The sequence below is a fragment of the Fukomys damarensis genome, unplaced genomic scaffold (assembly GCF_012274545.1).
Source record: "Fukomys damarensis isolate Sample0158 unplaced genomic scaffold, DMR_v1.0_HiC HiC_scaffold_34, whole genome shotgun sequence".
In the NCBI taxonomy this organism is placed as follows: Eukaryota; Metazoa; Chordata; class Mammalia; order Rodentia; family Bathyergidae; genus Fukomys; species Fukomys damarensis.
The window spans coordinates 13,872,098-13,896,975 of record NW_022900946.1 but is presented as its reverse complement, the minus strand read 5'-3'; the positions used below and the strand labels follow the sequence as shown (position 1 = coordinate 13,896,975).

Genomic DNA, 24,878 nt, shown 5'->3' with positions numbered 1-24,878 from the left:
TCCTATGAGATTCAACATTTCCTTTTAGTATGTAGCTTTTTTTTTTTTGTACTGGGGATCAAACTCGGGTCCTTGCGCTTGCAAGGCAGTCGCTGGAGCCACTGAGCTAAATCCCTGGCCCAACATTTCCCATTTCCTTTTAAAATAATTTAGTTTGGTTGGGGGGCTTTAAAAATATGATCTAAGAGTAAAGGTCAGTGGTTCCCAAATTTGGCGGCACACTGGAACTCCCTGGAGAGTTTAAAAAATCCTGCTTCCTGGCCCCACACCACAGAGGTTCTGGTTCACGGGTCTCTAGCTGCAGTGTGGGCATCAGGACGTCTCAGAACCTCCCTAAGTGGTCTGAAAGTCAGTGAAGGACCAAAACCAGGGGTACAGGGCATACAGAAAAAAATTAAGTTGCTCTTTGTAAACAGGGAAGGGTGGAGGGGTTGAAGGGAGGGCAGGGAAATGGGGAAAGAATAAGAACCAAGATATATCATGTAAAGGTACAAGATCCCAATGATGAATATAAATGTACTGTGTACCTAAAATGAACCAATTAAAGAATTTAAGAATAAAAAAGAATTAAGTTGCCTCAGGGGAAGGAGATGGGCTAACAGCTGCAGGTGTGGGTACGCACTGAAAGCCAATGCTGTCCGTGCTAGCAGAAGCCCCACTGGGGGAAAGCGCGCCATTCTACCTCCAGCACTCATTGAGGAGGTGGGAGGCAGTTTGGGAGCTGTGTGCGTGGGTGACCTGCAGGCTGCAGCAGGCACGTCAGCAAAAGCACTGGGGAGGGGACTCTGGTAGGCTCAGGCTTTCTCAGGAGTCAGGGAATCTCTGTCCACAAACCCTGAAGACCTGCAACTCTGGTCTCCAGGCTGAGTTGTGCCCATTGCCCACCAAAGCCCAGCCATGCAGAATTCTGTCCAGGCAGGAAGGAAGCTGGGAGAACAGGATGCTATCACATGGGAGGGCTGGGGCAAATTTGCACATGCTCCTGAGCTCAAGGGCCCCAGACTCAAGGTGCCTGCTATATACAGATGTGCACAGGCGCATGCACACACACACACACACACACACACACACACACGCAGTGCAGGTCTCAAACACCTCCACCTCCCTTTGTAGTCACTCTACCCACCCATTCCCACCAAACCAAGCATGCCCTCACCACAGGGCCTTTGCACAAGGTATCCCCTCTGCCTGGGATGCCCCTCCCCAGATGTCCAAAGAGCTCATTCCCTGCCTTAGGTTGTGGCTGAAATGTCTAGAAGGCCTTCCCTGACCATCTTATTATATTGGGCCTGGGCAGAGTCAAAAACCTTAGCAAGCAAGTGTTGGAACCTCTTCCCTGCCTTGGCTCAGAACTGATGAGGCACAAACATGTTTATAATCACATTCAGGACAACAGTGGCACCGCCAGCTCTTCCCAAGGTGTGTGCGCTTCTCCCCCAAACACATCCTGTAGAGTGCCCTGCCAGGGAGAGTGATCTCTCATCGACAGGAGCAGACAGACAAACAGACAGACAGAGAGACAGACACACACACAAACACACACACACATTCATAGGTGGCATCGCTCTGTCTGGTTCTCCAGCTCTGAGGGGCTTTCTGGGCCCCAGAGCCTCCATCTCAAGGACTTTACTCTCTGTCCCCACAAGAGCTGGAAAAGTGTGGGTTGGGGGTTGGGGGAGAGGCTCCTGGGGAGCAGCCTGGCTCATCCTGGGGCTGGGTGGGCCCCTGAGGACTGGCCCAGGTCACCCCAGGGGAGCAGTCCTGGCATCCTGCATCTGGCAGCCTGGCTGGGAACAGAAACTCGGCAGAGAAGGGGGTAGAATGTCCACCTCGCTGCCCAAGCCTCTCACATGCCACGCATCTGGGGCAGGTCACTGCCTCTCAGGCCACTCATGGCCACAGGTGTGGGTTCCCACTTCAGGCTCTGTTCTTACTTGCTGTGTGACGGTGCATGGACCACAAGTTCTCAACGCCTCAGCCAAACTACTCGCCATCTACCGATCCCTTTCTAGCTGTGAAACTGGTGTAAGAGTGACCTACCCCATGGTCGTTGTGAGGACTGAATGAGATAATGCTGTGTGATACTTAATTCTACGGTGTGTCCACTGGTCTGGACTAAGAGAGACTCAGCCGATAAAGTTCGTTTCAGGGTAGGGCTCTGAGGGTATTTCTGGATGAGACTGGCATTTGAGTTGATGAACAGCATGGGCATGTCCAGTGTGGGTAGGCATCATCCGATCTACTGAGGGCCCCAACAGAACAAAAAAGTTACCCATACTGTAATGCCAGCACTTTGGGAGGCTGAAGCGGGAGGATCACAAGTTCAAGGCCAACCTGGGCAACTTAGCGACTAGTGAAACCCTGTCTCTAAAGAATAAAACAATAAAATAAAATGAGCCCTGAGTTCAATCCCTAGTACTGTGAAAATGAAAGAGGTGGGGGAGGTAAATCCACTCTTCCTGCTAGGGCTGTGATGTTCATCTTCTCCTGCCCTTGGACATCACCGCTCCTGGCTGAAAGTCTCAGACTCACAAGGGGACTTAAGCCCTCAGCTCCCTAAGCAAGATGAAGAGAGCATTAGGTGAGTCACTTGGCCTCAGTTTCTTCACCTGTGAGGTACAGCTCAGAATAAACCTTTCTTCATAGGGTTTTAGGAGGGAATGAGGAGTTAACTGAAGGAAAGGTCCCCAGAATTCAGGCTGCAGAGTGGGGCTAACTAAGAAGTCTTTTCTTCTTCCTCCTATTTGCAGCAGAAAAGCAAACTCAACCATGTTTCTCGACTCCTTGTAGGAGACCAGCTGGAAGCGCCCTGCGTGCAGAGAGGGCGAGGCCAATGCCTGGGATGGTAGCTGACCAAGTAAGGAGTGGGAAAGGCAACGATCAGGTCTGCCTCAGACTAAGGCAATTTCAGCTCGGAGGAAAAGCACACTGGGGTATTCCTGGCAGGAACAGAACTCTATCCAACAGCTCGCAAGGGGGGCTACATTTGGCAGGGTTATTTGTCATGTAAAACTATCTGCCTGCGTCTTGTCTTGTGACAACAGAGACAGCCTCTAAAGCCAGGAAATTTTTTTGATGTGGAGGGGAAAAATGGATTTAGTAGTTCCAGCCAGCTTTAGGCTTCTGGATGCTTTGTGCAACCTTGCAAATTTATTGTTTTCCAAACTGCACGAAGCCAAGGGGTTTCCATGGAGATGCCTGGCCCAGGGCAGGCTCCCCAGCTTGGGAAGGGGGTAGGCAGCTTGGAAGCCTTTTTCTGGTCAAACGGTGGAACATTTTTAAGTTCAGCCAAGCCCAGGAGCAAGGAGAGAGAAGAGAAGAGGGCTCCAGAGGGACACAGCAGGGAATTCAGGACGTGAGTGTGCCACACTTGCTTCTCTGCCTCACACCTTGACATTTGGGGGTTAGCAGCACCCCTGGTCTCTACTCACTACGTCAGCAACCAGCCCCCTGCAAACAATGTGACAGCCCAACATGTCTCCAGACACTGGCTAATGTCACCGGGTAGGAAATTCACCTGGGCTGAGAACCACTGTTGGAGCTAGAGTATGTGAGTCATAATCTCACACCGTAGTGTTAAGAGGCAGTCTGGGTCAGAGGCCTGAAAATCAGGGAGGGATCTGAACATGGAGTTGGGGGTCACTGCTAGAGAGGGGGCTCCTGGGCGACCCACCATCTCGGGCCTTCAAAGGTCTTCTTCTCAACCCTCATGATTTATAATTTTAAACTGTCCCCCCTAGATCATGTGGGATCTTGGCTCTCTTGTTCACTGCTGTGTCCCCAGCCCCTAGCTGAGTCTACCACACAGGATCTGTAAGCATGTATCTGCTGCAGGGAGAGAAGACGGGGGTGTCAACAGTCATCTGTCACATGTCTACGCCCAGACTACACACCAGGAGAGCTTGACAAAACACAGAACTTTGGGCCCCACTCACAGTGTCTCAGTCAGTGGGTCCAGGACCTGATCATCTGCGTTTCTGACAAATCCCCTGGTGACATTGGCACTGCTGGCCCAAGGACCACACTTTGATAACCACTGGTTGGAACTCAGAACCTGTGGTTCTCAATCTTGCCTTACCATTAAAATCATCCAGGGATTTTTTTTTTTTTCAAGTGCTGGGAATTGAACCTAAGCCTTTACAATGAGCTACACCTTCAGTCCTTTTTGTTTTGTTTTGTTTTAGACAACGTCTCACAAAGTCCTTCAGCCTGGGCTCAAACTTGCAATACTCCCTGAGTGTGGGGATTTCAGGCATACTCCAGAATGCCCAGCTTCCCTTTTAGGGAACTTTTAAAAGCTGTTTTACAGGCCCCATACTGACCAATTTTAAATGAAATGGCCTAGAGATAGATACAGGCATCTTCATGTCCAGCAGGCAACTAGGGGAGGACTGATTGCCTGTACTTCCTCACATGCTGAGATAAGAGGGGTTACCTTCCCAAGATCCCTTGTTGCAGTGGTGGTTAACCTTTTGGTACAAGTGCCCAAATTATAACCCAAACCCACTTATTTAACTCAAAGAGCCAACACTGCAATTAATCTGAATACTGAGGTTTTAGTTTAGAAAAAATAACTCATTCCTTAACATCTTTTGTCTTAAAATAAAAACAAATGCATGCCATAGGTTTGCCACCACTGCCTTACTGGTACCGAAACTCATCCCAAGTGCCATGTGCCTTTAGTCATTCTGCTTGTCCCCCAGGTCAGAAAAGGTCCATGGCTCAGTAACATTTTTATAGCTAAGATTCACCACTAAGTGACCAATGTGGTGTTCTTATTCTCACAACTACTTGCCCCGAAGAACCGCCCCATTCACCAAGCTGCGGGCATTAGACAGCCCAGTTTTATCCTCCCCTATTTATTCTCTCTTCTGGAAACTTGTAGTTTATAAAAGGGACAATCAGGCCCTTCAGGCAACAGTCCCTGAGTCTAAGGCTCATCTAGATCTGAGAATACTGGGGGTTCTTGTCCCCTAAATTACTCCTGTTTCTTACTGGTACCTGAAATTCCTTTTTTTTTTTTTTCAGCCTTTCTTCTGCCTCATCTCCCTGAGTGCTGGGATTATAGGTGAGTGCCATCACTACCAGCCTGAAATTCCTTTAGAGCAAAACTTCTCAGTCTCGGCACCTGTGACATTTGGGGTCAAACCATTCTGTTTTGGGGGTGCCTGTGCCGCACAGGATATCTAGCAGCATCCTTGGCCACTGTCCACTAGATGCCAGGTGTACCCCACTTGGCCGTAGCAGTCAAAGATGTCTCCAGACACGGCCACACTGCCCTGGGGCACAGAGTCCCCCCCTCCCGAGTTGGGAACCATGCATTAAAAAATTACTCAGGTCTCAACTTCTGTGGAAATGTGGATCACTAGAGAGGGAAAGCAGGCACTGAGTTTAGCAGCCATCACAGATTACAGAGTGCCCACATGGAGAAGGTCAAGGGAAGGTCATCTCAGGGGTCAGAAATGAAGTGTTGTTCTAAAGCCAGTCTGTGTGTGAAAACCGTGCCTGGCTAAAACAGCCTCTGAAACCTGGTCGTCACTGCCCTGGATACGTGACTATCCCCTTGGTCTTGGGCATGCTTTCTTGGAGTATGGCAGTCAGGGTGACCATGGCGAGCCAGCTCCCGGTGTTTTTACACTACTAGCGAGAGTCTTTTAGTGTCTCCACACTACACGTAGGTGTCTCGGTGGAGTGTGATCAGAGATCAGTGCATGCTGCTGGAGCACCACCCGACACACGAGGCAGGCCGTGAGGACAGCGTGGTGCGTCCTCGTCCATCTTCTTCCTAGATCTGGCACCAGGCCACTGCCAACTCTTTCCCCAAAGTCAAGACGACCGTGAAAGGTAAACCTTTTGAATGGATGCGGGACATCAACGCAGCCATGACCACACAACTAAAGACATTCAGGAAGGCAGACTTCCAGACCTGCTTCAGAAGGGGCAAGAGCGATGGAGGGAGTGTGTTTGAAGGGAGGGGGAATACTCTGAGGGGATTAATGGCAGTGTGTTTTTACAGCGATAATTTTATAAAAAAGCCAAACATGTACTGTGTTTTTTTAATCACCTTTCATGCACACAGGCAGGGGTAGCATTACACTGGTGACTCCCAAATTTCAGTCATGTGGCATCACAGTCACTATATTTTCAGACCACATATCATCTGTGCACTTATTTCCTATTTTTCTTCAAATCAACCCTCACTCCAGCCTTTAACAAGTGACTGGTTGGGGCTAGGGGCTGGGGATGGAATCTGAGGCCTCAAGCAAGACAGGCAAGTGAGCCACTTCTGAGCTTCTCTGCCAGCCCATACTATAAATAAAACTTATAGTACTGCCACAAATGGAAAACACAGGGTTCCGTAACAATAGAGAAAATGAAGAAAGAAGCTCTTAATAGGATCAGATGGGAGGCACGGGAGGTCAGAAGCCTGGGGCCAGGTGCCTTGGTGTGGGGAAGGAAGGGAGGAGTTAAAGTCACAGAGAGCCAGGGGGACTCCAGGAGAGGGAACTCTCACCTGGGCTCAGTGGCATTTTGGGACAGCCTGGCGAGCAGGGGGCAGGCCAGCAGCTCCGCTTCCCAGGGCCCAGCCTGTTTTAGAATCCGTCAGGAGCTTGGCCAAGGCCCCAGCGCTGGAAGGGATCCACTGCTTGCAAAGCACAAAAGCATTCCCCACTCCACAATGGGTTCCAGACCTCCTTGGACAAACAGAGGGGTGGGAAGCCGGCACTTGGGGCCTCGGATCAGCAGCCCACTCTCACCCTGCAGACCCCGCACCTTTCGCCCAGCCCTCCGGAGAAAGGAGTGGTTTTGCTGATGCTAATGGCTGCCTGGAAGTCAAAACCCCAAGAAATTGCAACCTAAAAGGAAGCCTTTAAGGTTTAAAAATCACAGCCCCTCTGTGGTCTGTTTAAACTCTTTCCGTGCCTGGCTGCTCTCTACATCTGCTTTCCTAAATTTCCTCTGAGACGCCAGGCAGAATGTGCACACAGGGCCACCAGAGTGGGGGAACACTGCAAACGTAGTGGGGGCTGCTGTCGGGGGTGGGGGAACTGGGCAAACCACGGAGCCCAAGCCGTCGAAAGCTAAGCTGCAGGCACCCAACCCTGAGCCACTGTTTCCTGAAGACGTGTGGGATCCGAATGGCGAGAGCTACCAATTGGGTAAAATTGTGATGTGAAATCTGCATTTTTTATCAAAATATGTACTCTGAGATTACATACAAGTGTGCGTAAATAGTGTTCATAGCAGCTCCTGCAACAGCACCAAATTGGAAACAACCTACATGTTCAGCAATGCCTAAATGAAAAAATGAACTACAGGCTATGTGCACAGTACCTGCAATGTGGTATGTCCATACAACACATTATCTGTGCAACTCACACTGCTCAGCCATTAGAAAAATAAACTATGAATCTCAAAATGATGCTGAAGGAGAAAAGCCAAATGTTTAAATGGAGCACACACAACATAGTATGTCTCCATTCATACACAATTCCAGAAAAATGAAAACCAATTGCTACTGACCGACAACAGATGGGTGCTGAATGGGGAGCGGGCGGGGCAGCAGGCAAAGATCACAAAGGGCGCAGGGACTTCCAGGGTGATACATATGGTTGCTACCCTGATCGAGGTGACAGCTCCAGGACATCTTTGCCAACATTTCTTAAGTTGTATGCTTGAAATATGAGCAGGTAGATGTCAAATATAAACAAGGTTCTTAAAAGAAAAATGTGAAGGTCAAACAATATATGGACCAAGTTCAACATCCTCAGATTCAAGCCACTTGGTCACAGAGGGGCACCAGGGAATTCTCCCGAGGGCAGCGAGGGGCAAACACCCGAGCCGGCCAAGGTACACAACGCTGCAGGCTCGAGTGGGCATGACCAACGACAGCCCATCATGTGTTCTCCTCACTAACCTTTCCAGGGTTCCGAAGAACTTAAAGCACCTGGACTTCCCGCCAATCCAGGTGACTACTCAAGGACCAAATGTCCTCCGAAGTAGCAGCCAATAAGCAGTTGACCCTAAAATTGGAAAAGCTCGGTGACCTCAGGAACAAATGAGATCTCTTGTAATACTCCCAGCAGGAAAAGAGGAACGTCCAGGCTGGGGTAGAGCGGGGAGTGGGTGAGAAGTGATGCACAGGGGCACCCCCACCCCGGACACAGGTGAGAGACAGAGTGCTGTCCCGGAAGCCTGTCTCATCGGAAGTCCCTGGAAACTGAAGTCACCAGGCGGGAGTGGACGGCTCTGTGCGGAGCAGGCCAGAAGGTGGGAGTTCTGAAACCGGGCTCTGAGCCTGTTAAGGTGCATCTTAGAAATCCAGTGGACATTCAAGTACACAGCTAGATGTAGGCAACAAGGCCAGTTGGTGACAGTAAGTGCTAGTTACTACTGCTAGTGGTTAGTGACTGCCAGCAGCTACAGCTGTGACTGGCCATGGCTATGGAGAGTCCAGCACAGAAAACAATCATCCAGTCCCTTGCTTGGCTGCTGAAGCTTCCTCATTGGCAGCCGCCCACCCTACCTGTCTTATGTCTTCCTGTTTGCAGTCTCTATTTGAAATCTTACAGATTTTCTATGCACAGAAGGAGTAAGAGGAAGTGGAGAAATTGATCTCTTTTCTCTCTCCTCTCCCTCACTCCCTCTCTGCCTGCCTGCCTGTGTTTCTCCTCTCTCCCTCTCTCCAAGTCCCTTGCTTGGCTGCTGAAGCTTCCTCATTGGCAGCCGCCCACCCTACCTGTCTTATGTCTTCCTGTTTGCAGTCTCTATTTGAAATCTTACAGATTTTCTATGCACAGAAGGAGTAAGAGGAAGTGGAGAAATTGATCTCTTTTCTCTCTCCTCTCCCTCACTCCCTCTCTGCCTGCCTGCCTGTGTTTCTCCTCTCTCTCCCTCTCCCTCTCTCCTCTCTCTCTCTCTCTGCAGTACTGGGGACTGAACCCAGGACCTTCACCTGGGCTGTATTCCCAGCCCCTCCCTTTTTCTTTTGAGACAGGGTCTTGTTAAGTCATTAAGTTGTGCATGCTGGGTACAAACTTGCAATCTTCCTGCCTCAGCCTCCTAGAATGCTGAGATTACAGATATGAGTCACTGCGCCCAGCCTGAATCCTTTTGACAACCTGATCGAGCTGTGTTTATGATGTGCCTGCCTCATCATGATCTCCCTGATGTTTTGGCTCTGAATAACGCAATGGAATAATTAGGTTTTGACTTAAAAAGTTCTGTGCTGTCTGCCCAGGGGTGGCAGACACCCCAGAGGACCTCCTGTATCTGCACAAATCAGGTAGGATTTATGTGATGAGATGTCCTGGACTGATCCTTTGAGGAAAAAATGATTACATTCAGCTTGTGATTGGGGAAGCGAAATGCAATTAAAGAAAATCTGATTAGAATTAAAATGACTGAGGTTTGCCTCTAGGAAAATTTGGTCCCTCGAATATTTTGAATCTGGGAAAGAGGGGAAAAAGGGAGGGAGAGAGGAGAGAAGACAGCTGCTTACCCAGATGTTTATCAAAGCCAACACATTTTTATAATCTGCACTCTAGCTACTCCCTACCAGAATGTCGGCATCCCAAGGGAGCCTGTTCCAAATGCAGATTCTTAGACCCAATCCAGACCTGCGCAACCAGAATCTGTGCATTAACGAAATCCCCCAGGTGCCAGGGTGATCATCACACACGCAGTCATGAATACACAGCCCTACGCTGCCATTTTCCACGACCACTCTCACCACTTCTGCCATAACCTGTGTCCCTGGTAACATCATCAGTGTCACCTTTTCTTCAGATCAATTCACTTTAAAAAAGAAAAACAAAGAAACAAAAAACTGCATTTCCTTAAAAATGTAAGTTTGTATCACTACTATCAGTGGAAAGGCAAGCATTATTTGCCACAAGTACAAAAAAATTATTGAAACAAGACAAAAGTAAGAGCACACAATTTTGACTCTGGCTGGATACTATCACCTGCCTAAAGTTCTCAGCCCAGGCAGGCTCCGTGTAAAGGGAGATGGTGTGAGTTCGGGAGGGGACAGGGCATCCCAGCACCTTGCACCCACCCACAAAGGTGCAAAAGGATCAGAGAAGGAAGAACTTCCTCCCTGTGTGATTCGGGGATACTTAACGCTCCACCTACACAATGTATATAGTGTGTTTTTGCCTGCTGGGAACATGACTTTAGAATAAGCAACGTCTAAGCAAGCAAATGTTTCTCCTCCAAGCATCTTTCCCCAAAAGGCCCTTTTGTGCCTGTTCTCTCTCTCAGTTAGAGCCCCTCCCCAGGGCACATTCAGCCGGCCCACTGGATGTAGTGGGGGTGGTTTATCTGCAGCTCCCAGAGCCCTGCTTCTCAGCCAGCTCCTCCCTGTGGTCCTCAGCTGCTGCAATCCAGAAGCCTGCAGCCCTCGTTCGACTAGGAGATACCCCACGCCCTCAAAGCGCTTCTGAGGGGATGAGGCACCAGGGCATTTTCCAGGACTAGGACAGGAGATGGCCTTGGGGATGAAACTGCACAGCCCCGAACTGCTTCCTACACGGGGAAGTTTGTAGACCTGGCCAACAGGTTCCCATGATCACTTGGGAAAACAGTGCTTTGCAGTTTATGTGAGGATGGCTGCTTGGAGTTGTCCAGAAACACCTCTTGCCGAGAAGCATCAAGCTGGGTTCAACAGATAACAGTTACAAATTTATTTATTTATTTTTGGTACCAGGGATCGAACTCAGGTCCTTGTGCTTGCGAGACAGGCCACCGAACCGCTGAGCTAAATCCCCAGCCCAACAGTTACAAATTTAAAGAGAGCATTTGAAATCCTCCAGCCAAAGCAAGCTACTGAAAGGGGAAGTGGCTGCTTCATACTTATCTTTATTGCATCACCTTTTACTATATCTTAGGAAAACACTATGTGAGACCGTCACCCACCGGAAGACACATCCTTGCTCAGGCAAATGTCCATGGTGTCATATGGGGGTTTGACGTCTTCCATATGCTGCTGCTCGTTTGCAAACCAGCTGGTGTTAAGTAGTGACTATTAATAAAAATCTATGAGGTGGCAGAAACCCTCTGATTCGCAGCAGTGAGGCTGTTAGTACTAACTCAAAAGTTCCCTGGAGAAATTTTGAAAGGGAAAAGGTTTTGCTCAACTACCTCCTCCCAAAAGATCCTTTTGTCTCCACTGATGATAATATTAATACTTAAGATCCTTTCCAACAAGCACGATTCTAAAAATACGACGATATCAACTCATTAGCGCTCACAAGAGCAGAATGTTACAGGTAGGAATTCGTACGCCCTGTTTCACAGATGAGAAAGTAGTCACCACCATGCAACAGGAGGAGCCTTGCAGTCCTTACACAGCAAACTCTGCTCCGTGCCAGGAACTCGTCAATGCGCTGTACTTGTTCCACCACGTGAAACACCCCATGGAAGAAAGCCAGAAGGTGGGAGCTACCGAAGTGCCCATGGAGGACGAGTGGGGAAGCCAGACGAGCGCACGCAGGCAGTGGGACACTATTCGGCCTTTACAGAGGAAGGGAATTCGGACACAGGCGTATGGGTCTTGAAGACATTACGCTAAACGACCTGAGCCAGTCCTTCAAAGATGAATACCCTATGATTCCACTCCATGAGTGAGCCTCGAACAGTCAGACTCACAGAGAGACAGGAGAATGGAAGGATGCAAGGAAGATAAAGGGGAATTACTGTTAGTGGGTAGAGTTTCAACTTGGGAAGATCAAAAAAGCTCCAGAGACAGAAGCAATGGGTGGGTGCACAACAACGCAAGGATACTGAACACCACTGATCTGCACACTTTTAAAAAAGTGTCTAAATGCTAACTTTTATGCAAATATTTTAGCAAAACTTTTTTTTCACACACATAGAAGAAATGTGACATTAAAAGCATTCATCAATTCATATATCACTTTATATCAATTCAAACATCAGCACAAAACTCAGCCTTGTGGATTCCCTTCATTCACTGCACAAAGGTACTGGGAGAGCCAGGTGGGTGCTACGCATCCACGTGTGGGGCTGAATCAAGATGCTCTGAAGAGCTCAGACTAGCGAGTCAACACAAACAGAAAAGCCACAGCCACTGGCAGAGACGTGGCACACACTGGGTACCAAGTCCAATTGTCACGGGAGCCCCAAGGTTGGTTCTGTCCTTATCCCCACTCTACAAAGAGGAGATTGAGGCACAAAGAGGTAAAGAAAGTTGTTCAGGGTGCAGAGGGGTGGCATCCAACACGTCCAGCTCAGGGTCCAGGGCTTCTGACCACACACCCAGGTACAGGCGATAAACACAGTCCCAGGAAGCAGTGGCTCCCCGGACATGGTGAGCGTGAATGAACTGCAGGGGTCAGGAAGGACTCCTGGAGAGAGTGACTTGTGAACTAAGTTCCGGAGAAGGGCAGGCCAAATCCGACCCACTGCCTGGCTCTGTAAATGAAGCTGTACCCGAATACAGCCATGCTCATTTATGTACGTAATGTCTACGGTTGTTTCTGTGATACATCTGTGAAACTGAGTCACTGTGATGGCAACTCTGTGGCCTGCAGAGCTGAAAATATCCACTCTCTGACCCTCTACAGAGAGTCGCTAACTCCATTTCAGAGAACGCACAGGAAGGCGTCCACGAAGACCAGAGGGAACGCACGCGCGCCAACTCTGCCTTCTCAGGAAGTCCCGCATCTCCCCTTTCCCTGTCCCATCTGATGCCACCACCGCCCCCAGTGCAAACTGACCCCTGCAACCTTCCTCCCCACAAGACAAAAAGAGATCAACCCAAAGATGAAACTGCACCCCCAACACCTTCCCCCTTAAAGCCCTCTGAAGGCCGCCCACTGTTTCTGACAGAAACCCCATCCCTTCACGGGGACCTACCAGGGCCCCATGAGCTGGGCCTGTCACTTCCTCCAGCTGCGTCCCAGACTTCGGGATACATTCCTCCTGCTGTGGCTGCCTGACTCCCATCAATCTGCTCCTGATGGAAACATCTCCAGCTGCCTGCTCAGCTGGTGCAGGCCCCAGGAGCATCAGCCTCATCCCCTCACCACTTTCCTCATCACACCAGCTACACCTTGCAAATGTTTGCTGGAAACTTGTTTTGTTTGCCTCCCGCATGCCCAGTCAAACAGTGGCAGATGTGTGTGGGCAAAAACTGCCCGTCATCTCCTCCAACCCCATCTGCAGCCCATTAAGCCCCTGCTCCATACACACAAAAGAGGTGCTGTTTGCAAATACAGACTCGGGGCTGCTTCCCTGGCCAGAGCCCTACGTCTCTTCTGTGCCCATCCCATAGCTATCATCGCTCCCCAACCAGAATGCAAGTCCCCCGAAGACAGGGACCAAGCTCATGCTGCTCCTTTTATTCCTAGAGCCCAGCACGGCCTCTGGTAGCCAAGACGGACTCTGCATTTGTGTTAAGTAGGGAGGACAAAGCCCATGCAGAGAGGACAGCAGAAGCTGTGGGGAGGCCAGTACAGGCAGAGATCTGAGGAGGCCGGTGGGGACGGACTCTGCTGGTCGCCTGGTTGGGGGGAGCCACATGGTCCTCACATGAAAACAAAGGGTGCTGGGAGCCCCTTGGGTGCCATGGCGACAGCAGGCCAAGCTTCAAGCTCTATTTTCAGTGAGCCAGGGAAGCACGAACCCCCGCAAGAAGCTCACGGTCCCTGTCCCCTTTTGGGATGGACCTGATCGCAGACCCCGAGATGAACAGGACCATCTCAGCTCAGGTCCTAAGACCCACGAGAGTGAGGAGAGGGCTTAGCGAGAGGACACCGGTGCTCAGAGGCAACGGCTCACCTTCGCCAGCTGCGTCTGCAGTTTATTCTTCACGTCGGTCTCCTCGGAGATGCGGGTGTTGAAGGCCAGATTGGTGTCCGTGAACTGCTTCCACATCTGATCCGACAGACTCTCAAAGAGGTGCTCGGCCTCCTCCCACAGGCGGATGGAGTTGGCCCGCATGTTCTGAGAGTGCTTGATGTTGTCGTTGCTGAACTTGGCCCAGGTCTCAGGCACAGAGACCCTGCAAAAGGTGCGAGAGCAACTTTAACATGGGCGAGGAACCAAGAGGTTTATGACAGGCCTCAGAGACCTCCGTATCTGGGGTTTCTCAACCTTAGCCTTTGGAATAGGAAATCCTCTCGTGAGGGACCGTCCTGTGTACGGTAGGATCCTCAGCAGCACCCTCGCCCACCCAGCTGTGACAACCTCAATGTCTTCAGACACTGTTAATGTCCCCTGGGGTGGGGGGGGGACTCAGCCCATTAAGGACAAATGTCCTGATCCTGATCCAACCCTATCTTTTACAGGACAGCTGCCTAGAAGGGGCAGGTGACTTTCAGAAGAGCATTCAGTGAGTTAGCAGGAGAGGAGGGCTACCTCAGGGAGCTCTTCCTGCCCGCCATGACCACCAAAACACAGCCAGGCCAAGAGGTGGCTCCGTTGCTGCAACCCTCCAGGAAGCCCGTGGCCATGCTACTCTCACTGACTGATTCACCCGACCAAGTGGGTTTTGTTCTTGGGGGTATGTGGGATGCTGTTGCTGTTGTTGTTATTGTTAGGGTTGTTTTGTGGTGCTGGAGATGGAACTCAGATCTTTGTACATGACAGGAATACTCACCACTGAGCTACACCCCCAGCCTGCCCTGCCAATGTGTTTTGCACCCCCACCGCAGACCAAGCATTGTCCTAGGCGCTTGGGATAGAGTTCTGACCAGAAACACCCACCCTCAGGGTGACTGACATCCAGAGGAGGAAGAGGACAACGCACAGTGGAGAGATTTACATGCTGATTTATGTGCACTGAAGGAACCTAGAAGAGGGCCGAGGAGAGATGATGGGGTGCGGTCTCTATGTGTTCTGGGCGTAGTAAAGGGAACGGGTGAAGTACAGCAGCGCCCTTTACTCATGGCTTTGTTTCCTGCTGTTTCAATGACCCGAATTCAACTATGGTCTGAAAATATTACATGGGAAATTCCAGACATAAACAATTTACACGTTTTAAATGAAATGTATCACAGTATCTTGTTCTAATCATCCTAATATTTTAATAGTTATTGTAGCTATAAACTAAACGCTATCATATAAACTGTGTATATAGTGGGGAAAGTGGCACATATAGGGTTGGGGACTATTCATGATGTGAGGCTTCCACAGGGGTCTTAGAACTGCCCCTGTGGATGGGGCCCTGCTGCTCTCAGATGGGTGTTACGATGCTCATGCATTCAAGAATGCATGGTGCTGTCACCGCCCTAGCTGAGAAGGACAAGAGAGGAGGAGCAGTAGGTAACACAAGAGCCTGAGGAAAGAAGAGGCCAGCATGGACCACAGGCCTTGGGTGGCCTGTCTTCTGAAGGTTGGAAAGTCAAAGGTAGAGAGCCCAGGAGAGACGGACTGCTGTGGACAAGCGGAAGTGACACAGGCTACACCACTGAGGCAGGCAGGAGGGTCATGGAGGTGGTGACCCGGAAGGACTCAGTTTAGATAACACCAAGCTCTTCTGGGCAGAGCATGGGAATCCTTGCAGTGAGCAACCAAGGGATCTTTCCAGGCTCCTCCTCCAGGAAGCCCTTGAGGAAGGACACTATTCCCCTGAGCTGGCTCCGTCCTGGGTAAACCAGGCTAGATAACTTCTCCAGGTCTTTTCTTACGTGGGGAGAACTCCATTTTTTTTAAAAAAAGCAGATTTTTATTCTCAAGCAGCAGGGAAAAAGGAACCCAATCCTCTGAAATATGAGCTATGGATCTCTTCAGACATTTTAAAGCTCACTTCAGTTTGTATGGTGAGAATTTTAAGTCACGTGGATGTGTGACTGCTTTGCCTCACTTTTGCTGGCGTTGAAGTGAAACAACAGGCAGGTGTCTTGGGCTTCTGAGGAGAGGGCCCTGCTCCTAGGACCAAGCCTTCCCCAACTATGAGTAGAGCCTCAGAGAGAAGTGTCTCATCCAAGGTCACACAGCTGCTTGTCATCCCCAGAATACAAAGGAGGGAGGATGGACTAAGGGGAGCACGCACTCTGGGCCCACCTACCACAGGAATGGGACACTGTCAAAGTCACAAAGCCAGCCTCTGAGACCTTGGCCTCCCCTGCAGAACACAGCTGAGCTCTCCAGAGAAAAGAGCCCACTTAGTCACATTCTGCCCAGGGCAATCTGCCTAATCCTCTCCTCCCAGTCAGTGTGTCTCAGTGGGGGATCTCCTCCCCCACTCCTCTGAAGACCTAAGGGACAGCAGCCTTTGCTGGAAGACGCACTGGCAAACTCCCAGGCCCATGGTCCCAGTGTGGGCTCGGATCACAGCTCTGCCACTTGCTGTGTGAGCGTAAGCCAGTCACCTTGCTTCTCTGAGCCTTAGGTTCCTCATTGAAATTAGGGATGATTATGGTTACCTACCCAAGGTTGCTGGCTACATGTGTAGTTCCTATCATGGCAGCAGACACATAAGCACTCGAAGGGTGATTATTATCCATGTGGTACAGTACGGAAAGCTCTAAACACAGTGTCTGGCACACAGCAAACATCAGCTAAAGGTCTCTACTGTCACCAACATAATCACTGGTTCATTCACGGCAGTGAACACAGACACTGCAATCCAGTCGCCCAATATCCTCTAATTAGCCCAGACATGGTCTTGCTCTAAAAACAAACAAAAAGACAAAACAAGTACGGGCTGGGGATGTAGCTCAGTGGTAGAGCACTTGCCTAGCAGCGTGAAAGACCCTGGATTTGATCCCCAACATCTAAATAAATAAATAGAAAAGAAAACCTCACATACAAAGTCCTCAGCTAGCACATCAAGGGAGCAATTAGTCACCATAAACAACAGCTCTCACTTTCCAGCTTGGTGGGGAAGGAAGTAGCAGCCCCTCCTGGGTATGGAAATGGGGCTCTGCCAGCCAGCTTGCTGCCAGGTTTTCAGGGAGGCATCTACTTGGGAAGAGACACCCCCCTGGGCTCCCTGTGCAGATGGGCAGCTGGGGGAGCTGAGCCCCCGAAGTCTTGGTCCCCTTGCTAGTAACCCTGGGGGATTCACCAGGAGTCCTCACTGCTGGAAACCGCAAAAGGCCATCTCAACACTTCCACTTTGTTCAGATTCCTTCTCTTTCCTTCCTTCTCTCCTCCCGCTGGCCCTTTGTTCCCTCCTTTATACCTTTCATTCCACAAATATTTATCATATACATACATGTGCCAAACGTGATGCTATGTAAGAGACGGAAAAGTGAGATGGAGGTAGAACCACAATAGACCCACCCCTTTCCCTTTGCCTATCCCGAGCGTCAGCGCCCCCCAACCCCTGTTACAGAGACCTCTCACTGTGGCCTGGGAAAGCGCGTTTTAATTCTCTGCGTGCCCCTGACTGTGCCAGGCCTGAGACCCAGCTCACAGCTGCCAGTACCGCAAAATGAGGCCACACAGAAAGCATTCAATAAAGATTCACTGTTACTATTCTACACCAGGTTCTGTGCTTCCTACTTCACATGCCCACCTTTGTATATTCAAAGTACTGAAGTGGGTACCATTCTCCTTCCAACGGTACAGACGCAGGCAGTCCAGACATTAAATAACTTGTCCGTGGCGTTAGTTTGTGTGGGGGGATGTGAAGCTAGGCAGCCTGGTTGCAGAATCCACTCTTTTACCCCTCTCACCACCAGCGGGCCTCAGCTGGCTTTCCTGAAACTCCTGCTCCCTCCGGCCGCAGCCATCTTGCCTTGGTATCTGTCTGGGGGGATTGTTTACGCAGGTGCGCCAGCCACTGGGGCCAAGCGGCGGTGGCCACGTGACCCTCACTGAGCCAATCACAATTCCTGCTTCTCCGCAACTTGGATCATGAGCAAGGTAGACCAAGGATGGAAAGACAGTGGCACTGTGATAACCTGGTTGACCAACTCACACTCCCTGGCTGGTCCAAACTGCCAGAACCTTCCCTTCCGGCTCCCCCTCAAGTCTGTGGCCACAGGCTTCAGGTGCATTCATTTCGTTTTGTCCTAAATTGGCCAGATGTGGATTTTGTTGCTTGTGACAAAGGCACCCATTTAGTCACACCGCCTCTCACTTGGCTGGCACGTGACACCCTCTGTCACTCCTTGGCAGGAGCCGGAGCCCTTACTCCCTTTGGACAGAGCGCTGGGTGCTTACGTGCCATCAACTTTCTCCATGCCATGGAAGTAGCTGATGCAGTCTGACGTGTTTCTCAGGTTGAAGCACTTCTCATCGATGAACTGGGCTGAGTTTTTGTCCTCAAGGTCCCTCTCCAGAGCGTGCTGAGCATCTCGGTTATCCCTGAGGGGAGGAAGGATTTGTCCATAGAGCATGCAGTTAACCCAGCCCCCACCGGGTCACACACAGCAGGTGGGTGCAGCACCAGGACTGCAAGCCTAACCCTTGGACACCAGGAAGGTGCTCTGTCTATCCCAGGGCTTCTCAACTGCTTCCCAGTTTGACCTTCCCACCATGCACCTGGAGGCAACCCACCTACAAACCTCCCTCAGTCCAAACATGCCTGCCTTCTTTTAGCGCAGGAGTAGGTAAGCATCTAGTGCAGGTGGCCAGGTAGTAATTATTGTAGGTTTTGTGTGTCCTATGGTCTCTGCTGCAATGACTCAGCATGCACAAAAACAGTGACAGGTAATAATGCATGGACATGGCTTTGTTTCAATAAAACTTTATTTATAAAAACAGGTGGGGGGCCAGATTTGTCCCTCAACTGCTCACTGACACAATTTAGAGGACACGAATATACACTTTGAGCAAACCCTGCAAGTCAAATCATTTCACAAATCAATCACTGGGAATGATTCTGTGCTGAGCACAGAGGGATAAGACAGAAATAAGACCATTACTCAGATTTGCATACAAAATGCAGCAAAAGTAAATATAGTACAGAGTAGTAACAGAAACAGTAGAAGTGTTTAAAGAATGTAAAGAAACAGAGGAAGAAACCATGAACTCGGGGCAAGAGAGTAATCCGGGAGGGCTTCCTGAGGAGGTGTCTAAACAGGATTTTTTTCATAACACACAGGCATAGATATGGACAAAGTTGCAAGGAGGAATGAGAATTCCATGCTAAGGACCATCAGTGCAAAAGCTGAGATGTTAGAATCAAGACTTGTCATGTAGAGGTACAAGATCCCAACAATGAATGTAACTGTACTGTATCTCTAAAATGTACCAATAAACTCAATTAAAGCTGAAAAAATAAATAAATAAATGTGCTTTAAAAGGAAAATTTATATTCCTGTTTTTAAAATAATACCTATATCTATTAATAGAATGCCTCTTTGCCTTTCCTGTCTCCCCTCTCCCCTTCCTGTGTCTCTGTCTCTCTCTAGCTCTCTAATCTTTGTCTCTGGCTCTTCTGAATTGGTTTTCCTCCATCTCAGGGCTTCTGTGTCTATCTGTATCTCCCGCTTCTTCTGCTCTATTTGCTTCTCTCTTGGTCTCTTTTTTCTCTGCTATGGATATCTGGCTGCTGGTGAGGGGTTTCCACAATCCAAGAACAAGGAAATAAGATCCTAACCGTGGGTTCCCACCTATCAGGATCTTCAGGAGGTCATGTCAGGGCAGGAGGAACCGTCTGTCCCTGGCCTTCAGGCTTTCCAAATTGGCAGAGCTGCAGAGAAAATGGGCCCCATCCTGTCTAATGAACTGAAGAGTGAGAAAGACCAGACCGTGGAGAGCAAACATGTCAGCGCAATGGGCCTCCAATCCAGCGGCTCCAGCTACCCGGCCCTTGCTAATGAGGCCTGGGGAGGAGGAGCAGCCCCCTACTTGGCAGAGATAGAGAGCCTAGCCAGTGCCAAGCCACCCTGGGTCGGCCCACCAGAAAGGGCCCCATCTGGGCTCCTCTAGGGTCAGGAAGAGCCGTTCAGTTTCAGCTCCACTGGGGCATCTAGCATGGTGAGGACACCGCCCTCCCCAGATGTGGGCTTTCGGCAGCGCCCACAGCCAATAGCCCAGCACTCGCTGGTCTGAGGCCAGCCACCTGTGCAGGTCAGCAGCGGAGCTGCCGCAGGAGGGAGGACACACTGAGCCTGCCAGCTAATAAGCTGCTGAAGTTCCAGGTTAATTACAAAATCTCAATCCTACCAGCAGCTTGAGCTGCCTCCCTGGAGGTGACAGGTATCCTCTCAGCAACAAGCTGGTGTCCCAAAACAAACTGGCTCTGTCCGGGGTAGCTTAGCTTCTGTCCCTGTAAAGAAGAATGGCGCCACCTGCTACCCTCTCCTCTACTGGTTCTGCTCTTCACCTCTCCCTTTGTCCCTCTACCTCTGCTGCTCTGTCTCTGACCCAGCATCACCGCCCCCCTTCCTCTTTCTCCATGTCCTCTCCTCTCCAGCTCTTTGTTTTTCTCTCACTCCTGACTTCTCTGCCCAGCACGTCTGTGTCTCTGTCCCTCTCTGTCTCTTTCTCTTTGTGTCCGTGTCCTTCTGGACACCAGTGCTTGTTCTCTATGTTCCAGTCTCCACTGGCCTCAGTTCTTCCTGCTCCTGCTCCAACTGTCTGGGGAGCACACAAGGCTCCCCACCGCAGTCTTTTCCATTACCTTCCAGGGGCCAGCTCCCAGCTTCAAGTTTGGGCCTTTGTTCACTTTACCAGTTCCAGCTTGAACTGTTCCTTTTCCCAAACCTCAGCCTGTCACCCTAGCACCATGTGGATTAGTGTCCCTATGTCGGCCACAGATGGGCACTGGGTGTCTCTTGCCATAAATAGGAGATCACAAAATTAAAGGCAAGAGAGAAGAGAAGAGAATCCAGAAATAAACTGGTGAATTTATGGTCAGTTGATTTTAAACAAAGGTAGCAAGAACACATAATGGGGATAGGACAAACTCTTCAATAAACAGTTTGACCACCAGTTATCCACATGGAAAACAATGAAATGAGGTGCCTACCTCACATCATATTATGAAGAATCACCGCAGAATGGATTTAAGACTGACATGTAAGAGCTGAAACTGCACACACACACACACACACACACACACACACACACACTCTGTCAACATGTGACACAGGTTGCATATCTGAGATTTTAGTAAGAGGTGATAAGCTGGGGGAAGCGTGAATATTTAATGACTACTTGTTTGTTTAAATTAATGAACACTTACCTTTCTGTGTGTATGATGGTGTCAAAGTTTGATTATGTGGGTGTCTGACAAACTGAGACGCTTGCAGTTTGCTCAGTTACAGATGGGAAGTAGCCCCGTGTCTGCTTCTAACTGTTAGAATTGTCAGGTCAGGTCCGAACCATCATTCTTTTGTCCAGTGGGGATATAACTAACTTTCAAGCTTTTGGTTTGGGAGTTTGGATAGGTTTGATTTTTGGATAGGTAAATAGTTGGTTACTAAATTTGGTCAGATTTCTCCTGACTGGCTGTTCCTAAAGTCTTAGGATATGTCCTAGTAAATTACACTTTGTGAATTGTCATGTGTAATTGTTGCATTTCAGAAGTACCTAATTTCAATTTTTTTTTTTTTTTTTTTTTTGGTACTGGGGATCAAACTTGGGTCTTTGTGCTTGCAAGTCAGGCTGCAGAACCACTGAACTAAATCCCCGGCCCTAATAAATTTTAAAAATATTTCCATTTAAGCTATCGGTTTGCAGGTCAGAAAATGAGAAATGTAATTTTGTAATGCTCTGAAATGTAAAAAACAAAAACAAAAAAAGCTGTAAATAAAATAAACTAAATCCAAAAAGAAAAAAATCTGAAGCTATGAAGCAGTAGCTAGAAGAAAATGCAGGGGGAATCTCCATGGTACTGATCTGAGCTGTGTGTGCCTGTGTGTGTGTGTGTGTGTGTGTGTGTGTTCGTGTGTGTGAGAGAGAGACAGCACAAATAAAAACAAAAATAGACAAATGAGCTCACAGCAAAGAATTCAGTCAACAAAGCAAAGAGAAAACATACAAAATGGGAGAAAATATTTGTAAGCCACATACCTTACAATGGGTCACTGTCCAAAACATATAAGGAACTCAACAGCAAGAAAAAAACCGGATTTTATCAATGACAAAGACTCTTAATAGGCATTTCGCAAAAGAAGACATACAAATGGCCAAAGGCTTGTGAAACAAAACTCAGCATCACTACTCGTCAGAGAAATGTAAATGAAGACCTTAATGAGGAATTACCTCATAACTGTGGGAACGGCTGTTATCAAACAGATGCAAGGTAACGAGTGTTGCTGAGCACGTGGAGAAAGGGGAACCTTTGCACCCTCTTCGTGGGGATGTAAACTGGGGCGACCACTATGCAAAAAGAGCTTGGAGGCTCCTTAAAAATTTTAAAATAGCAAGGCACGTGACGCACAGTCCCACTACCGGGTGTATCCGGAGGGAAGGGAACGGGGATGCTGTGTCCCGTGCTTACTACAGCACTGCCATGACAGCTGAGATGTGGACTCGACCTCAGTGTCCCCACCCCGACGGAGGAAGCAAATGTACAGCGTGCACACAACGGGACACTTCTCAGTCTCAAAGACAGAACGGAACCCTGCCGTTCGAGACAACACGGACGGCACCAGAGGACGCTGCGCTAAGTGCGATAACCCAGGCGCAGGAAGGTACCACAGGGGCTCAGTTACACGTCGAATCTCAAAACATTTAATCCACAGAAGCAGAGAGGAGAATGGTGGTAACCAGGGGCTGGGGGCAGGGTTGGTGCTGATCAAAGGATTCAAAATGCAGTTAGAAGAAATAAATTCAAGAGGACGATTGTGACAACGTGGTGACATAGTTAGTAACCACGTATTGTATTCTTTTTTTTTTTTGTACCGGGGATTGAACTCAGGTCCTTCTGCTTACAAGGCAGGCCACGGAACCGCTGAGCTAAATCCCCGGCCCAATATATTGTATTCTTAAAAACTCTACGCAGTGAATTTTAAGAGGTCTTACCACAAAAATAAGTATGTAAGGCAAGGTATATGTTAGTTATCTTAATTGAGCCTTTCTATTACATATAGATATTTCAAAACATTACGGTGTGGGGCCGGGGATTTAGCTGAGAGGTTCTGCTGCCTGCCTTGCAAGCACAAAGACCTGAGTTCGATCCCCAATACAAAAAAACAAAAAACAAAAAACAAAAAAAAACAACTATGGTGTGCATGATAAATATACTTTTTATCAATTAAAAAGTGAACAAGCAGACTTAAAATTAAGTGCAGCAAAAATATAACAAAGCAAAAACAATGGCCCACTCAAAGCTTTCCCTTTGTTAAAATTTGCCTGTTCAAATACCAGTACTGAAAATTTTGTTTTTGTTTACTTTCTTGGTTTGGGGTTGCTTGTTGTGTTGGTGCTGGGGATTGAATTCAGGACCTTGCGCATGCTAGGCAAGTGTTCCACCACTAAGCTATACCCCTGGCAATTTTTAAAATAAAGACATTTATAGACAAACGTAGGTAATCCATAGTCCAGGTGGTGGGTGGAATGGCCGAAAATCACGACATGCAAACAAAGGAACTCAATCCTGCTTTTGTCCTTCCTGTCCCTCAGTGTGGTGCAAGAACCCAGGACCTCATGATGCTAGGCAAGTAGCCGACCCCGAGCCGTACTCCCACACCTGCTCTTTCCCTTCCCACTGTCACTTTGTATGGGAATCTTTCCTGCACCCCTCCACCTCTGCTGTCCCTCTGGGTCACCCCAACTTGCCTGCCTTTGACCACACACTCATCTTCAGGTGGCCTTTCTGCAATGTCTTTCCCTGGGCAACTCCCCTTCGCCTCTGACCCTCAGTTCTGACCCCTCAGGAGAGCGGAAAGATCCTGGAAGAGGGGGCGACTGCTGTTTCTGGGCCAAGCCAACCAGGACTCCAGCTCCCAGAGCCCGTCTGCATGCTGCCTTAGCCCTCTGTACCCCAGCAGGCTGCCCCTGGCCGCCACCCAGCAGGAAAGGCAGCTCTGGCAAGGTTGCCAGCAGCCCCTGTAGAGGCAGCGAAGAGGGAAAACCAGCAGAGCAGCGTGCCCCGAGAGAGTTAAAGGTGCGCCTGGCTGCGGGGCCAGGTGGGGAGGCTGCCTCTGGGGAGCTGGGGGCCCCAAGCCCTTAAAACTCAGTCCTCTCTTTAATTACAAGAGGGGCCCTGTGGCTTGCCATGACACTACCTACATCATCTTCCAGCAAGAACAAAGAAACTGATTGCTTTTGAAGACTCTTAGCTCAATGCGTTCACCAGCTCCCTCCTGGGGGTACCCTGGTCCCACACTTTGTTGCCTAGTGCCACCTACCCTTGGCTATTTCTCTCGGTTCAAAACTTGCTGGGGGAAGCCACTGACAAAGTGGGGCCTCAGGAAGGCCCAGTTGCCTTTGGCCAGGCCCTTGTGGCAACCAAGAGAAGAAACCAGGGGGGTCACTGGGGCCCACAGCTCAGGAATATCCCTTTGGTACCCTGAACTAGCAGCATTTGCACCACAGAAATTGACAAACCCTACACAATAGGACTGTCTTTTTGATGTTCTTCCTCAGAGCTATTTTTTTGTTTGTTTGTTTCTTGAGATAGGGTCTCACTATGTAGTTGAGACTGACCTGGAACTCACTACGTAGCCCAGGCCGGTCTCGAACTCACAGCGATCCTCCTGCCTCAGCCTCCAGAGTGCTGGGATTACAGGCTGAGAGCTGGTTGTTAAACATTTAGCAGAACACCACTAGCCAAAAGAACCACCCCAAAACAAGTGGACCCATCTGTCTAACTCCTGAAACCTGGAAGCCACAAAACAAACCCTAAGGGGCTGGGACAGAAAGAATCCATTACCGCATCTGGATATCAACTCTTTGAGCGAACTGTCTCATCCGTTCTTGGCAACATTTTAGCAAATCTACCTCCTGAAACGAAAAACATCAGAAACAGAGGACATGGGTTAGAAGCTCACAGGTCAGAACCT

The 24,878-nt window shown here is 49.3% G+C and overlaps 1 protein-coding gene across 3 annotated transcripts in view; it reads right to left on the bottom strand.

Annotated features, from left to right (window-relative positions):
* Tekt5 (tektin 5) overlaps positions 1-24,878 on the bottom strand; it is a 48,232-nt gene that overhangs the window by 8,623 nt on the left and 14,731 nt on the right. For all 3 annotated transcript variants that reach the window (XM_010609971.3, XM_010609972.3, XM_010609973.3), the window contains 3 exons: positions 24,749-24,819; positions 18,142-18,285; positions 13,807-14,029 (listed from right to left, as the gene is read on the bottom strand). In XM_010609971.3, the coding sequence (XP_010608273.1) occupies positions 13,807-14,029; positions 18,142-18,285; positions 24,749-24,819 (438 nt within the window). The remainder of the gene's footprint in view (positions 1-13,806; positions 14,030-18,141; positions 18,286-24,748; positions 24,820-24,878) is intronic.